General features: G+C 46.5%; 1 protein-coding gene across 3 annotated transcripts in view; it reads right to left on the bottom strand.

Annotated features, from left to right (window-relative positions):
* Positions 1 to 17901, bottom strand: part of prkn (parkin RBR E3 ubiquitin protein ligase) — a 1119547-nt gene that overhangs the window by 17831 nt on the left and 1083815 nt on the right. The window contains exon 11 of one of the 3 annotated variants that reach the window (XM_078230132.1): positions 17243 to 17750. The exons of the other annotated variants lie outside the window; for them this stretch is intronic. Within the exon in view, the coding sequence (XP_078086258.1) occupies positions 17655 to 17750 (96 nt within the window). The 3' untranslated portion in view covers positions 17243 to 17654. Of the gene's footprint in view, positions 1 to 17242; positions 17751 to 17901 lie in introns of those variants that run through there. 3 annotated transcript variants of the gene reach the window in all.

Consider the following 17901-nt stretch of genomic DNA (forward strand, 5'->3'; position numbering starts at 1 on the left):
TAAAGTCTAGTCCCAGGAGTATCGGAGCGCAAAGGTGTGGTAACACGAGGAGCCTGAAGTTCTCGTAAACTGTGCCCCGCACCGTTAGGTTGACCACGCAGCTCCCTAGCACGGTAACAGACCGGGACCTCGACGCCATCGCAATTGTCTGTCTGACAGTCCGTACTCGGAGACCGCACCGTTTCACGGTGTCAGGGTGAATGAAACTCTCCGTGCTCCCGCTGTCAAACAAACAATGAATTTGGCGTCCATTTACCTCTATGCCCATCATGCTGCAGGAGTGGGGGGTGGGGGGGACGGAGGGGGTGTTGAATCAATCCTTGTTGCAATTTGGGTGGGGGTGGGGGGATATTAGTGCTCACAGGGTCAGACTTCGGCCTCTCAGTGCTAATCTGAGTCTGCGCGCTGACTCCGGGTCAGCAGGAAGCGATGTCGGTAATGGGGGAGGAGGGGGATGATCTGGAAAGTCTCAGAACCAGCAGCGCTGCATCCTCGGAGCTTGTAAAACAGCGCAATCTCAGGCCATTCTGCTTGGGTTTTGGGTGGGGGAGTGTGGCTTGTCTGGGGGGGATGTGGGGTTCATGGGGTGTGTGTGGCTTCTCTGGGGGGTGGGGAGGGTTTTGTGGGGGGTGTGTGTGGCTTATCTGGGAGGGGTGGAATGGTCTGTGTGGGTTGTCTGGAGGGGCTGGGGGAGCAGAGTTCTCTAACTTTTCCATCACTCTCTTCCCTTCCCCCAACATCCCCTCCCCCCGGATTGATGATGGTTTATGCAGTGCAACGGATTGAGCTTGCTGTTCCTATGGTTACTGCTGGAGGAGGTGCAGGCCATCCCATTCGCAGAAGCTGGAGGAGAGGAAGACAGCCGCCGAAGGCAGGAAGGGGTTGCCAATCGCCCTGAGAGAGGGGAGGTGGGGGGGGGGGGGGGGGGGGGGGGGCGGTTGGAGAATGAGGGTGCAGAGACCCTGGCAGTTCAGGGTGCAAGTTTCGCTCGATCAGCTGTCGACATTGAACACCGCTGACGGCTCCGAAAAGAGACTGTGTGCCACCCTGTGTCATGTGTTCCAAGACCTGGCACCTTGGGGCACAGGAGGGCACCCACTCCCTGTGGCTGTGAAAGTGATGGCTACCCTAAATATTTACGCCACTAGGTCCTTCCAGCCCACCAGTGGCATCCTGCAATCATCCGCGCACAAGTGCGTGAGGGAGGTCACGGATGCCCTGTTTGCCTGGGCAGGCCAGTATATAAATTTGAAGTGGGCCAGGCCCAGCAGGAAGCTCAAGCTACAGGATTCGTGGCCATCGCGGGGATGCCAAATGTGGAGGCAGTTATAGACTGCACCCACGTCGGCCTCAGGGCTCCGGAGAAAAATTCTGTGTGATTCATGAATTGAAAGAGCAGGCATTCAATCAACATGCAGTTGGTGTGTGACCGTCAACTGAGCATCATGCAAGTCTGTGCCAGACACCCTGGCAGCGTGTGACAGCTTTATCTTGAGGAACTCACATATTCCGGAGGTCTTCGAGGAGCAGCCCAGGGTGCAGGGATGGTTCATGGCGTACCTGCTTTGGACTTGGCTGATGTCAGTGTGGAGGCCTGAGACTGAGGCGGAGGCCCAATATAATGAGGCCCACATTGCCACCTTGTCAATAGTAGAGCAGTGTATAGGGCTCCTCAAAATGCGGTTCAGGTTCCCAGACCGCTCTGGTGAGACCCTCCAGTATAGCCCCCTGACAGCGTCCCGCACTGTGGAGGTCAGTGCCCTGCACAATCTGGTACAACAGCAGGAAGACCTCCTTGAGGAGGTGGTGGAGGGTGACCAGCTGGACGTCACTGGTGAGGAGATTGCCCAGGAGGATGTTGAGGAGGAGGGCGACGATGATGACCAACACCCCCCCAGGCACTGGAGGGCTGGAGGCAGCAAGGGTCCGGCACGTGAGGGTGGCTAGGGAGGCCCTGATCAACACACGTTTCGACAACTGGGGCCTGCGTTGCCACACATGGGTTCGAAACGTGCGCACCCTGCCAGTCCTGGAGGCCCACCTGCATTCAGCCCATGGTGTGCGAGCCTTCAGCGATGGCCCTCTGAGTTGGGGGCCACCTGTCAGTGGCAGCAGCAAGTGCCCTCTGTGACTGGGCCACGTTCTCAAGGCAGCATAGCTGTCTCGGCGCTGTCCCGCTGGGTCTCCTGCAAGCTCTCGAGCCTCTCAGCCATGGGCCGCAGAACCTCGATAAGCCTGTTGAGGCCCTCAGCCATGGCTTGCTGTGACTCAGCCATCACTTGGACCCTGCCACTCATGGTGCTGATTTCATGCCCCAGGCTTTCCACCGTGTATGCCACCCTGTCAGTGTTGGCCTGGGAACCATGCAAGACCGAAAACAGCGGTCCACGTGAAAGCTTGGAGCTCCTCCCAATAGCCTCGCAGTTGGTCCAGTGTTGCTGTCGGCCCCTCCTGCATTTTGTGGCTCTGTTGCTGCATCTCCAGCAGCTGAGGGAGAAGTGATTGCAAAGGTCCAGCACGTAGTCTGGGGCCAGCGGGGTTTGGGGGGGCAGCGGGGGGTGGGGGGGTGGCGATGCCAGATGGGCCCAGCGCACCTGGGTCCCTTCTTGCAACACAGACCACAAGGTTGAGTGCAAGGGAGGGACAGGAATCTGGGCTGCAGGCAACTTACGAGATATCTGCAACAAATGGAGGATTGGCCGGTGCTCACTTCTGTGCTCCAGCCCGGCCTGGCTCTTGCTGATGGTGCCCGCCTCCCCCACAAGCTCCAGTGCCCACTCCTCAAATGGGGTGAAGGCCTAGATTTTTGGGCATACAACCCTGTCTTGGCCCTCCCCCGGCAGTAATGGGCATTCTTCTCCTGTGGGGACAGAAGGAGCCATGTAAATTCTGATGGCAGAAGGCCTGCATGATGTCAGGGGGTGGCTCGCAGAGGGCAAGGATTGTGAGCCGTTGTGTGGGGGAGGGGGGGGTTGTGATTGGAGGGCGGTGCTGTGGGTTACGGGCTGAAAGCATGCAGGGGGTGGGGGATCTGGGAGTCACTAGGGGAAAGATGCTAGGTCAGGTTTAACACTCACCCTTGCTGCTGGATTGGGTTAGTTTCTTCCGACACTGTTTTCCAGTTCTCCTTGCCAGTGCCCTAGCACTGACATGCTGCCACTGCCTCCCAGGCTGCATTGCCATCCCTTCCTCTGGGGCGGTGTCCCTTCCAGGTGTGGGGGAGAAGAGGGTCTCCTGCCTAGCCTCCACTGCCTCCAGCAATCTTGCAAGATCTCCGTCTTGCAGGGGGGGGGGGGGGGGGGGCGGTGATGAGGGGCTGTGTGCAAGGGGGTCAAGGGTCCCCGATATCCATGGGGGTGGGGAGCAGAGAGGCTGTATCCGCTCTAGGGGGTTTTGGGGCGTCTGTCAGGACAGTTGTTTGAGAGCTTTTTTTGCGCAGGTGCAGTTTGTGGCTCCAATCGGAGCACCAAGTTCGCTGGTGAGTTAAGCTCCGCCCACTGCCTCTAGTGGTTAGAAATGGTCTAGCCCATTTTTTCATGCACTAAGTCCGTAAGTTGGGAGTAAAGACTTGCCCAAAAAATGGATCTGGATCTCTCCCATTTTCATGCTAGCTGGCCACTTAGAATTTTTCTCATAAAATTCCACCCATGGAGTCTACAAAGGGATGTAGATTGGTTAAATGTGCGGGCAAGAGTTTGGCAGATGGAGGATGATGTGGGAAAACGTAAACTTGTTTACTTAGGCAGGTAGAAAAGCAGTTTATTATTGAAATGGAGAGAGACTCCAGGACTTTTGAGGTACAGAGGGATCTGGGTGCCCTGGTACATGAATCACGAAAGATTCGTAAGCAGGTGATTAGGAAGGCAAATAGAATATTGTCAGTTATCGCAGGGGGAATGGAATATAAAAGTAGGGATGTTTTGCTACAGTTGTACAGGGATTGGTGAGTCCACATCAAGAGTACTAATATCTGGGATGAGAGAGTGGGGGTGGTTCCTTATGAACAAAAGTTGGACAGGTAAGGCCCGACTGGGGGACAATTTTTATAGAAGAGGTCTTCCATTTAAGACAGAGACGAGGGGAAATTATTTCTCCCAGAGGGTTGTCTTCCACAGAGCATGGTCAATTAATTAATATCAATTATTACTTTTAAGACAGAGGAAGATACATTCTTGACTAACATGGGAGTCAAAGGCAATTGGGAGTAGGCTGAATATGAAGTTGAGGCCACTATCAGATCAGCATGACCTTATTGAATGATGGATTGGCTTGAGATGCTGAATGATGTACAGCCTACTCCTGTTCCTAGTTCATATGTTTGTATGCAAGCTATCTTGTGGGAGAACTAGATTGTCAATTTCAATACGTTAATTGATCAGTTCGTAACATAGACACGGATTTTGCAGTTTCACTTTGATTCAAAGGGTTCTTGGAACTTACCAATGAAAGCAAGTATGAAGGAAATAGTCACTGAGAGGGCTGAAAACATAACAGGGAAATATGTCAATAAGTACTCTAATTGCCATCAGTGCTTTCTTGCTTGTTTGTGTGAAAGGATTGCTCACAGTACTTGCTCAGAGATTACTTCACACAGTTTTGAAGTTTGGTGGTTTGATCTGCACTTTGGAGCTCTGACCTATCAGTTCAGTATGGGTTTGTATTTGCTATGTTACTCTGGATCTCAGATTAGGACTAAGATGACCAGTAGGAACAGCTGCTACAGCAGGAGTAGCAACAGCAGAAGCAGCATAGACAGTGGATAAGCTTTCTTGATGTGTCAAAAAACCATCATTTCAGGACAGTCAGTGTCATGTCAGGTGGTCTTTGCAGCCTGTTGGAATGAGTCTTGCTGTCTACTGGATCTGGTGGCCATCATTTACTAGTGGTTCTCAAAGTCATCATTGCTCTCAACTTGGCCTCTGGGCATTTGTAGGTTCTTGCAATTGTCCATATTTAAATGTACAAGATAGCTTCTTTGCCATCAATTACGCCAGCTTTGCCATCAACTATGTCAGTCAGAATGAGTAGGCACTCAAGTTTGCAACTCTGGCCAACTTCCCACAGGTGCAGGATAATGTTGACTGCATAAAAGTAACAGTTAAGGAATTCACAGGTCACCCAGGGGTATTCATCAACTGCAAGGGCTTCCACCCTGTCAGTGACCAGCTGGTGTACAACCACAAAGGTGTTTATTCCAATTGTGTGCATGATTCACGGACAGCTGCCATGATCCTTTCATTCCTAATCTTTTTTGCACCTCAAAGAGTTACCAGGTAGCCAGTTGTGTAATTGGATGAGCAATTGACACATTGAAGATGTGCTTCACGTTCCTGGACTGATCTATAGGTATCCAGAATGGTTGAGGTGTTTTGCACTCTGTACACTCTGTACATTTCACAGTTTGGACCTGCAGCAGGTACTAGGCAGGTACTAGGCATAAAACATAGACTCCTCAGACTGCTTTAAGATGCGGTGTTTTGTTACAAGCAGTTGGTTTGTCTGGAAGGAATACAGATGATGCTGGAAAGCAGGATAATTTTGGCCATGTAAGTGCTTAGTTAGCAGAAGGCTTAATGACCTTTTCCTTACTGAAGAAAAGGACCCTTGGGATGTTTTCTTGATTTAAGTCATGGAAGGTGGGTTAGGTATACAGGGTCATACAGTCATGTGATACTTGAAATGGGAGGAGCTAGGCTTGTATCTGAAAAAGACAGCTGGAAAGGGCTGTTTAAAGATAGCAGCCTACAACCAGGTCTCTCTCTTCTTCTCTGAAAAGTCTCTGGAACCTTCACCGCTGCTACCAAAGTCAAAGCAAGTATGCTTGGATTTGCTAACTAATGTTAAAGTGGGATTTAAGTCTATAAGAGAAATATTGCTTAATTGGAATTGCATAATAAGTTAGAAGCTAAGAGCAGTTTACTTTCATGTTGAAAGGTTGTTCAATAGTTAAGAGTTAAACTGTTTCATTTTATTAGTAATACATTAAACTGCGTTATGAATAAAGCTTGTTTTGACAAAAGATCCCCAATTTGTCAGCGGAATTATTCCTGAGGTGAAGCATATTTTCCTTACATTTATGTCAAAATAGAAAAATTGTTGGAGTCTGGTCTGGCTTCATAATTAATATATCTTGGTGTTTCTGATCTGGCGCCCTAACACTATCTGGTAACAGAATTAACAATCATTTGGTCCCGATGTTAGGGTCCTGAAGCATGTGGTAAAATCCAGCTCTTGGTATGAGGAATGATATGCTGGAGTAGGCAAAGTGGGGTAAATGAGGAGTTGGGATGATAGGCACATGGGGTGTAGGTGAATGTGACATTACTCTCAACTTTCCTGCGCTGCCTAGTTAATTGACTCCTTTGCAACACTGCGCACCCAGCATTTTCCTACTGCTGACCTCTGGTGTAACCTCTAACCATGCCTTTTTGGTGCCTAACGCTGGCTTCTTCCTTCCATTGATTCTCAACAAAAAATGATCAATCTCAGTCTTGAAAGCTTCAAATGATTCTGCAGCTACAGAATTTTTGGGGAAAGAGAGTTGTGTGGAAAAGTGCTTGCTAATTTCATCCCTTGTACCTCTTGTACTCCCCCCTCCCCTTGGCTAGAGTGATCCTACATCTCAATTTTTTAAAAAAACAATAAATGCAAGTCTAGAGTGTCCATAATGATAGAACATAGAACATAGAACATTACAGCGCAGAACAGGCCCTTCGGCCCACGATGTTGCACCGACCAGTTAAAAAAAAAACAAAAAACTGTGACCCTCCAACCTAAACCAATTTCTTTTCGTCCATGAACCTATCTACGGATCTCTTAAACGCCCCCAAACTAGGCGCATTTACTACTGATGCTGGCAGGGCATTCCAATCCCTCACCACCCTCTGGGTAAAGAACCTACCCCTGACATCGGTTCTATAACTACCCCCCCTCAATTTAAAGCCATGCCCCCTCGTGCTGGATTTCTCCATCAGAGGAAAAAGGCTATCACTATCCACCCTATCTAAACCTCTAATCATCTTATATGTTTCAATAAGATCCCCTCTTAGCCGCCGCCTTTCCAGCGAAAACAATCCCAAATCCCTCAGCCTCTCCTCATAGGATCTCCCCTCCATACCAGGCAACATCCTGGTAAACCTCCTCTGCACCCTCTCCAAAGCCTCCACATCCTTCCTGTAATGTGGGGGCTTTGGAGAGGGTGCTTAATGTGATAACAGTCAAATTCAGAGGGTGCTTAATGTGATAACAGTCAAATTCATAGAATTATATGGCATATCCAGCTCAGAAACAGACATTTGGCCAACAGTTCAGTCTGGTACTTATGCTCTACTCACGTCTCCTCCCTTCCTTCCTTAATTAGCTATTAACATTTCCTTCTCTCTCGTATGCTTATCTAGCTTCCTCTTAAAACACATCAACAGTATATTACTTGCTTCAACCACTCTTTAGTAGTGAGTTCCACTCTCTGGGTAAGAAATTTCTTCTGAATGCCTGATTTGAATTCAGTGATGATAATGCCATTGAATGTCAAGGGGAGATTGCCATTGCCTGGCACTTGTGTGGCATGAATGTTATGTGCCATTTTACAGCCTTGTCCTGAAACATTGTTTTGGTTTTGTTGCATGGTATCCGAGGATTGCAAATGGTGCCAAACATTGAGCAATAATCAGTGAACGTCCCCACTTTTGACCTCATGCTGGAGGGAAGGCCATTAATGAAGCAGTTGAAGCTGGTTGGGCCTAGGACACTACTCTAAGGAATTCCTGCAGCAATGTCTTTGGACTGAGATGATTAACCTCCAAAAACCACAACCATCTTCCTTTGTGCTAGGTATGACTCTAACCAGCGGAAAGTTTTCCCCAACCCTCATGGAGTTCAATTTTGCTCGGGGCCCCTTATGCTACACTCAGTCAAAAGCTGCCTTGATGTTCAGGATGGTGACTCTAAACTCACCTCTGGAGTTCAGTTATTTTGTCTATGTTGGACCATCTTTCACTTTATAACACTTCTGTGAAACACCTTGGAATGTCTTATTACATTAAAGGTGCCGCAGAATTACAACTTGTGGCTGTTATTGATAGGTATAACTTTGCATTTCTGGTATCATCCCTGTAAATCTTCATTGCACCCTCTCCAGTGTCTCTACATCCTTTTTATAGTAAGGGAACCAGAACTGCACAGAGTACTCTGGTTGAGATCTAACAATGCTTAATAGAAGTCTGGCACAACTTCTCTACTTTACTAAAGATAAGCCCTTTTTCTTGATTGGTTTTATTTATGGCTTTATTTAACTGTGTCGCTACTTTTAGTGATGTGTACTCCCAGCTCCCTATTCTCTGCTACCTCAGTTAGATTCTTATTTCCCAAATAATATGAACGTGATTCTATGGCCTTGCTCAGTCCAAAATTGTAAAATCCCACTCAAGGTCAACGGACTTTTTCATGGTCCACCCCTCACCCGCTCCGATTCCCGTGACAGGCGGGACGATACAATTCCCGGCCTATGCGGCCTTTAAAAACAAAAATACAATTCCTCACACTTACCCATGTCAAATTTCATTTGCCATTCTATAAGTTTATTCATGTATTTTGTAATTACTTGAATTTCTCATTATTAACTACTGCACTATTTTGGAGTCATCAACAAGTTTAGAAATTCTGTTTTTGGTTTCAAAGTCTAGATTGTTAACTAGAAGGAGGAGGAGGCCATTCGGCCCTTCGAGCCTGCGCCGCCATTCATTTTGATCATGGCTGATCATCGAACTCAATATCATGATCCTGCCTTCCCCCCATATCTCTTGATCCCTTTAGCACCAAGAGCTATATCATAACAGTGGTCCCAACATTTATCTTTGTGGGATCTCACTTTCTACCTGCTACTCTTTAACCCTTACTCTTTGCTTTCTGTCTTGCAGCCAGTTAACTATTCATTACAACCTGTTGGTTTTCCAGCCAGAGCAGCAGTTTTGGAAATCTGATAGCAGGAGAGACAAGGGTCTATTAGTGACAAGAAATGTAATGAGGGAAGACGTTTGTAGGGGAAGAAGTTATAAATAAATAAATTAAAATGAGGTGATCTACTTAAGATACTTTTATATCTTTTGAAAAATTATGGTTCACAGAATCACAGAATTGTTGCAGTGCAGAAGGATGCCATTTGGCCCATTATATTTCTCACAGGCTCTCCAAATGAGCATCAAGTGTCATTCTCCTACCTTTTCCCCATATCCTTGCACATTTTTAAAATTCAAATAATTATCCAATGCCCTCTTAAATGCCTCGATTGAACTTGCCTCCACCACACTTGCATTCCAGACTCAAACCACTCAGTGTGAAAAGGTTTTTTGTCACATCACATTAAATTATTTTGCAAATCACTTTAGATCTGTGCCCTCTCATTCTTGTTTCTTTTACAAGTGGGATCAGGTTTTCCCCACCTACTCTATTCAGTCCCATCATGATTTTGAACACCTCTATCAAATCTCCTCTTAGCCTTCTTTCCAGCAAGGGTAATTTTGAGATAATTTGTCAAAAACACAGGAGCAAAGAGTGAGTTAACCAATACCTGGCTCTTTTGAATGACATTGATGAAATATTTTGCAACATAACTATGTCCAATTGCATGTCAGAAAATCATACAATATAAAGAAATCTATTTCATCCATTGGCCTACACAGGCTCTTTGGAAAACTATTCAATTAGTTCCAGATTCTTGCTCTTTCCTCAGTCCTGCAATTTTCTCCTCTTCAAATATTTATCCAATTTTCTTTTGAAAATGCTTTCACTACCTTTTCAGTTCGTGCATTCCAGAGTGCCTGTGCTGGGATTCACAATGCATCAGGGGTAAGAAATTCATCTTTGTAGTGTCGCTGATGGTGGCACTGTGCAAGTCTAGTGCCATTTTGCTGGGATGCGCTATGCCATCAGCTACTTCCAGTATGGCTGATGGGATGCATCCTCAAGAGTAGTGACGACGTTAGCATCTCCAGCACGTGCCAGGAGACTGTAGAGCAATGCTGCCCTAATGACATGCAGCTCAATCTGCTGATGTGGTACCAGGGTATTTAAACTAAAATGCACAGTTCTTGGCAATGAATGTGAATATAATTCAGAATCCAACAAGTATTCAGCTGTGAACTAGGTTCCTGCACCAATGTTCATTTAACAGGTCAGGCATTCAAATAGTAGGTAAGGTAATTTTTAAGAACTTTTGCAATTATCGAGCATCTGTAGATATGCTGGAGTGTTTTGGGAAGTGTTATGGTGAGTTCCTAGTTTTTCAGGGAGTAATGCTGCATTCTCACAGGGGTGGCAGAGGATTGGGTGATCTGTCCACCTACTGGTATGGAGGCAGTGCCTCTAGAGATCTGCAGCATTTCGGAGAGTGGATTAGAGGCTGTAAAGAGGGCAAACAATGGCTGATGCCCTCCATCAACTTGAAGCTGCACTCCTCTGTGCTCCTTGACAGTCATGATGTGGAGATGTCGGCGTTGGACTGGGGTAAGCACAGTAAGAAGTCTCACAACACCAGGTTAAAGTCCAACAGGTTTATTTGGTAGCAAATACCATAAGCTTTCGGAGCACTGCTCCTTCGTCAGATGGAGTGGATATCTGCTCTCAAACAGTGCACAGACACAGAAGTCAAGTTACAGAACACTAATTAGAATGCGTATCTCTACAGCCAGCCAGGTCTTAAAGGTACAGACAATGTGGGTGGAGGGAGATGTGTATTGTCTCCAGACAGAACAGCTAGCGAGATTCTACAAGCCCAGGAGGCAAGCTGTGGGGGTTACTGATAATGTGACATAAATGCAACATCCTGGTTTAGGCCGTCCTCATGTGTGCGGAACTTGGCTATCAGTTTCTCCTCAGCAACTCTGCGCTGTCGTGTGTCGTGAAGGCCGCCTTGGAGAACGCTTACCTGAAGATCCAAGGCTGAATGCCCGTGACTGCTGAAGTGCTCCCCCACAGGAAGAGAACAGTCTTGCCTGGTGATTGTCGAGCGGTGTTCATTCATCCATTGTCGTAGCGTCTGCATGGTTTCCCCAATGTACCATGCCTCGGGACATCCTTTCCTGCAGCGTATCAGGTAGACAACGTTGGCCGAGTTGCAAGAGTAGGTACCGTGTACCTGGTAGATGGTGTTCTCATGTGAGATGATGGCATCCGTGTCGATGATCCGGCACGTCTTGCAGAGGTTGCTGTGGCAGAGTTGTGTGGTGTCGTGGTCACTGTTCTCCTGAAGGCTGGGTAGTTTGCTGCGGACAATGGTCTGTTTGAGGTTGCGTGGTTGTTTGAAGGCATTGTACAAAGAACCCCCAGCTTTTGTCGCGACACTACGGACTTCCTACAGAAACTCAACACACATGGAGCAGTTGAACCAGGAGCACTCCTCGTCACAATGGATGTCTCGGCACTCTACACCAGCATCCCCCACGATGATGGCATTGCTGCAACGGCCTCGGTACTCAATGCCGTCAACTGCCAGTTTCCAGATGCAATTTTACAACTCATCCGCTTCATCCTGGACCACAATATCTTCACCTTCAACAACCAGTTCTTCATCCAGACACGCGGAACAGCCATGGGGACAAAATTTGCACCTCAATATGCCAACATCTTCATGCACAGGTTCGAACAAGACTTCTCCACCGCACAGGACTTTCAACCGATGCTATACACTAGATACATCGATGACATTTTCTTCCTTTGGAGTCATGGTGAGCAATCACTGAAACAACTATATGATGACATCAACAAGTTCCATCCCACCATCAGACTCACCATGGACTACTCTCCGGAATCGGTTGCATTCTTGGACACACGCATCTCCATTAAGGACGGTCACCTCAGCACCTCACTGTACCGCAAGCCCACGGATAACCTCATGATGCTCCACTTCTCCAGCTTCCACCCTAAACACGTAAAAGAAGCCATCCCCTACGGACAAGCCCTCCGAATACACAGGATCTGCTCAGATGAGGAGGATCGCAACAGACACCTCCAGACACTGAAAGATGCCCTCATAAAAACAGGATATGGCGTTCGACTCATCGATCAACAGTTCCGATGCGCCACAGTGAAAAACCGCACTGACCTCCTCAGAAGACAAACACGGGACACGGTGGATAGAGTACCCTTCGTCGTCCAGTACTTCCCCGGAGCGGAGAAGCTACGGCATCTCCTCCGGAGCCTTCAACATGTCATTGATGAAGATGAACATCTCGCCAAGGCCATCCCCACACCCCCACTTCTTGCCTTCAAACAACCACGCAACCTCAAACAGACCATTGTCCGCAGCAAACTACCCAGCCTTCAGGAGAACAGTGACCACGACACCACACAACTCTGCCACAGCAACCTCTGCAAGACGTGCCGGATCATCGACACGGATGCCATCATCTCACGTGAGAACACCATCTACCAGGTACACGGTACCTACTCTTGCAACGCGGCCAACGTTGTCTACCTGATACGCTGCAGGAAAGGATGTCCCGAGGCATGGTACATTGGGGAAACCATGCAGACGCTACGACAATGGATGAATGAACACCGCTCGACAATCACCAGGCAAGACTGTTCTCTTCCTGTGGGGGAGCACTTCAGCAGTCACGGGCATTCAGCCTTGGATCTTCAGGTAAGCGTTCTCCAAGGCGGCCTTCATGACACCCGGCAGCGCAGAGTCGCTGAGCAGAAACTGATAGCCAAGTTCCGCACACATGAGGACAGCCTAAACCGGGATGTTGGATTTATGTCACATTATCAGTAACCCCCACAGCTTGCCTCCTGGGCTTGTAGAATCTCACTAGCTGTTTTGTCTGGAGACAATACACATCTCTTTAACCTGTGTTGAATGCTCCCTCCACCCACATTGTCTGTACCTTTAAGACCTGGCTGGCTGTAGAGATACGCATTCTAATTAGTATTCTGTAACTTGATTTCTGTGTCTGTGCACTGTTTGAGAGCAGATATCCACTCCATCTGACGAAGGAGCAGTGCTCCGAAAGCTTATGGTATTTGCTACCAAATAAACCTGTTGGACTTTAACCTGGTGTTGTGAGACCTCTTACTCCTTGACAGTGACAGGAAGCTGTCTGGCAGGCCAGTCAATGCACCAAGCATCTTGGTATGCATGCCTATCTGCACTTTCCTTCTCCTAGGTCATCAGGTCTAGACTTCAGGAGTTGACCTCCCCGGCCAACTGTTCCCACTACCTTCTGAGGGTGATCCTTGAGGGCCTCCTATTACTCTGTAAAATGTGACATCTCTCTTCTTGCCCACCTTCACTAGTAATGTTTCCTGTGCTGCATCTGTCACTCTCTCTGTACTGATGTTCAATTTTCTTTCTTTTAATTCTGACAGCTTTTCTGTAAGGGGGACAGCCGGCTCTCAGCACAGGGCTATTCGGTTCAAGTGTGGAGGCAGTTGACAGCTTGAAGACACTAGCAATGAGGAATCCACTCAGCTCCATGCTGCATTCATGGCAATGCGCTTGAAGTACCAAGTTTACATGCTGACCACCTCTAACACCAGTCTAAGCATGTTACGAATCATGAAATGCAAGTGAACTAATCACCCCTTCACTCAAAAAAGGCAGAGGTGAAATTTTATCCCCAGAACCATGTGGTACAGGCTAGCTGGACCAGTTGGGCTTTACCTGTCTGACTATTTTCATATGTGCATATGTGTTGCATATTTTAACTATCCTACTCTTCTTCAAAGCAATCCTCAGCCCCAGTGGTGGCCATTGAGCCATGGCTGACGCCTTTCCACAAATGTGGTTTCCTAAATCTGCAAAAGCAATATTACTCTCCCCTCAAAGATGGACTGCCTGGTACAGTCAAAATTCCATTGTCAACTCACGCAATAATATTTAGGTTAGCTGACTTAGAATAATCCACCTGGGCCAGTGCCAGGAACTGCTTAACCTGAATGCTTTTTGGCCATTCAAACCCTACATGACAATGGAATGCAATGTTAGAACTTTCCCCTCTCATCCTTTCGAACTCCCTGGGTCATGCATTGTTGCCTAACCAGTGTAGACAGCAGACCTATTGGCAATATGCCAGCTCTTTGACACTATGGCCAGTTGTAGTTGCTCTACTGATCATCCATCCCAGAAAAGAGCAGAGATTGAACCTGGAATCAAGCTGTTATAACTATATCTGCAGCATTAGAATTTTCCCAGCAGGGAGCCTGTTAACGTCTTAAAATTTCAATTTATATGCATTTTTAATGAAGCTTGTGAATAATCAGGAGTACTATTTGACAATGTTTCTTTGAGCAAGTTGTGACTAGTTAACTTGCATTTCTATCGTGCCTTTCCTGATGTCCCAAAGCGCTTATGTCTAATGATGTACAGGCGCCGCTGAAACATAGAAAATGTGGCATCCAATATTCATACAATAAGCGTCCATAGGAAACCTGATTTTGACCAGATAATCTGTTGTAGTGATTATTTGGGGCTAAATATTGGCCAGGAGAGGGGTTGGTTAGCTCAGTTAGCTAGGTAGCTAGTGTGTGGTTCAGAATGATGCCAACAGCTTGGATTCAATTCCTGTTTTGGCTGAGACAGTCTTGAGGTCCACATCCCTGCCCTGCCCCAGAGTAAGTAGAAGGCAATGGTAATCCACCACTGATTAAAACAAATCAGCCAAGAAAATGTCTTAGGATTAAGCGTGCAGCAGACAACAAGTCAGGGACCTGCTTTTGGGTAAAGCACACATCCTTCACTCATTCACCAGGACACTGAGGTCAACTCCCTGCTCTTTTTCAAATTGTACCATAAGACAGCCTGTTCTGGCAAATGAGGTATCGAGCTGATCCAAGATGGCTCCTTTGACATAAAAAAAGACTATGGATGCTGGAGATCTGAAATAAAAACAGAAAGCCCTGGAAAAACTCAGCACACGGAGAGTTACTGTTTCAAGTCTAACATGACTCTTCTGATAGTGCAGCACTTCCCTGGAAGCATCAGCCTTCTCGGAATGGTCTTGAACCCGCAGCTTTCTGATTCAGAGGCAAGAGCACCACCACAGAGCAATGGGTTGATTAGCAAGTGGTGAAAACTTGAGCAGTTTATATCGTCAATCTCAGAAGTGCAGCTAACTGAGAAATATGAATTTAAACCACATTAAGAATGAAATTGGAATATTTTACTCCAATCCCCAATTCCTATTTAGTTATTTCTTTAAATGTTTGATGTTTAAATTTGAATAATCCTGTTTTAGTGAAGGATAGGAAGAGGAAGAGTACAATTTTCTTCCCATATAAACAGTTAAAAGTTTTCATATTTCAATGTGACATGAACACGCCTCAAACTGATAAAATATTTTCATGTATGGGGGAAAGCAAACTTGGGATCATAAATATGCACTAGTGATGAATAAGTAATCCAGTAAGGAATTCAAGAGAAATTTACTTATCTGGAGACTAGATAGAATGAGGGATTTGCCACCAAAGGGTGTAGTTAAGGCAACCCGCATAGATACATTTAAGGGGAAGTTAGATAAATACATGACAGAGAAAGGAACTGATGATTAACCATCAGTACAGATAAATGGCTGGTAAGTCTTAAGTGTCATAGCAGTGAGAAAACTGGAGCGGCGCAGACCGGCCTACAATCGTCCTACACTCGGTTGTTTTTTTGGGAGAGCGGCGAGTTGCGTAGCAGTCCTGGGAGTGACGGGTGCACAGCAATTGGGCACCGTTTTGAAAGGATGTCTCAGTGCACTGGGAGACCCCCTCCCTTCCTCCACAGACATTGGAATAAGATGTGCAGGTTAGGTGGATTGGTCATGGTAAATGCACAGGGTTACAGAGATAAGGAAGGGGTAAACCTGGGTGGAATGCTCTTTTGGAAAGTTGGTGCAGACTTGATGGGCCCAACGGCCTCCTTCTGCACTGTAGGGATTCTACGGTTCTAACAGTCACCCAGGAATAGTTAGAAAGACTAAAATCAGTTCTAACTCCTGATTATACTACTAAACTCTACTCCTTACTGGACCCACTCCCCGATCACCTCAACTCCCCCCACTAGCCCCCGACTATCCCTCTGAATTCTCCTGACTACACACTGATCATCTGACTAACCTCCCTGACCACCCAACTACATCCGGACCATCTGACTATCTCCCCAACCGACTCCATCACACCTCCTCATCTACTCACCTTCCACTCAACCTCTTCCCCCAAACTACCTACCTACCCCCTCACATACCCTACCGTCTCACCTGTTGTATTTTTATGCTTGCTTAATACAAACTTACCAATCTCACACAGGACTGGCAAACTAAGGTTCCGTTTATTTGATGTAATATAGATTGCTCAGCAGACACATTTACTGTAAAGATTCAACAGCTATTGTTAACAAGATAATACAGCTGCAATTAGTCATAGAGTCATAGAGGTTTAGAGCATGGAAACAGGCCCTTCGGCCCAACTTGTTGATGCCGCCCTTTTTTAAAAACCCCTAAGCTAGTCCCAATTGCCCGCATTTGGCCCACATCCCTCTTTACCAATCTTACCCATGTAACTGTCTAAATGCTTTTTAAAAGACAAAATTGTACCCGCCTCTACTACTACCTCTGGCAGCTTGTTCCAGACACTCATCACCCTGTGTGAAAAAATTGCCCCTCTAGACACTTTTGTATCTCTCCCCTCTCACCTTAAACCTATGCCCTCTAGTTTTAGTACTCCTCTAACTTTGGGAAAAGGTATTGACTATTTAGCTGATCTATGCCTCTTATTATTTTATAGACCTCTATAAGATCACCCCTCAGCCTTCTATGCTCCAGAGAAAAAAGTCCCAGTCTATCCAGCCTCTCCTTATAACTCAAACCATCAAGTCCTGTTAGCATCCTAGTAAATCTTTTCTGCATTATTTCTAGTTTAATAACATCCTTTCTATAATAGGGTGACCAAAACTGTACACAGTATTCCAAGTGTGGCCTTACCAATGTGTTGTATAACTTCAACAAGATGTCCCAACTCTTGTATTCAATGTTCTGACCAGTGAAACCAAGCATGCTGAATGCCTTCTTCACCACTCTGTCCATCTGTGAGTCCACTTTCAAGGAGCTATGACCATGTACCCCGAGATCTGTAACTCTCCCCAATGCCCTACCATTAATTCCTTTACACAAAATGCAGCCAGCTAAACTGAAAGCTCCTCTGAGCAATGTCTGCTGGTTATGAGATTGTCATTCTGGCCACTTATTCATTAATATATTCTCTCTTAAAGCGATATCACAATATCCCCTTTATACCAAGATAACATAACATACATTACGAAAGAAACTACATATGTTAGGATAGTTGCGAAAACTATTTACACAAAAAATAAATCTCTGTTCAAGAGTTTAGGATTTAAAAGTTTAAGGGTCTGAATAACATATTAATGATTTAACAATCCTCTCGTGTTGGTATGGCTTCCTGTGATCTAGGCTTATCACTTGGGTGTTCTTGACTTGCAGATGTGATGGTAATTTGTGTATTTTCAGAGTGTTGATTTTTTTCATGATGATCTTCCACGATTTTGCTCTCTGATTCCATCCTTGGGTATGTTCCAGACACAGTTGGATAGCTTGGTGTTATACAGTTATACAATTCTTTTAGCTGGCTCCTGTTCCTTTTTAACATCACTTAATTTGGTGCTATGACTTCATAGGATCTAGGCCCTTTGCACACTTTGGATGCTTCTGCGGGTAACCAAGTTCCCAGAATCGGATGCATAACTCGAACCTTTTGTCCTAGATGCAGAGAAGAGAGTTCTGCAGTTGCATGTCAGTCATACACCATCTTCATTCCACCTTGTTTTAAACAACAACAACAAAGAACAAAGAACAATACAGCACAGGAACAGGCCCTTCGGCCCTCCAAGCCCGCGCCGCTCCCCGGTCC

Source organism: Mustelus asterias, chromosome 15 (genome assembly GCF_964213995.1).
Source record: "Mustelus asterias chromosome 15, sMusAst1.hap1.1, whole genome shotgun sequence".
In the NCBI taxonomy this organism is placed as follows: Eukaryota; Metazoa; Chordata; class Chondrichthyes; order Carcharhiniformes; family Triakidae; genus Mustelus; species Mustelus asterias.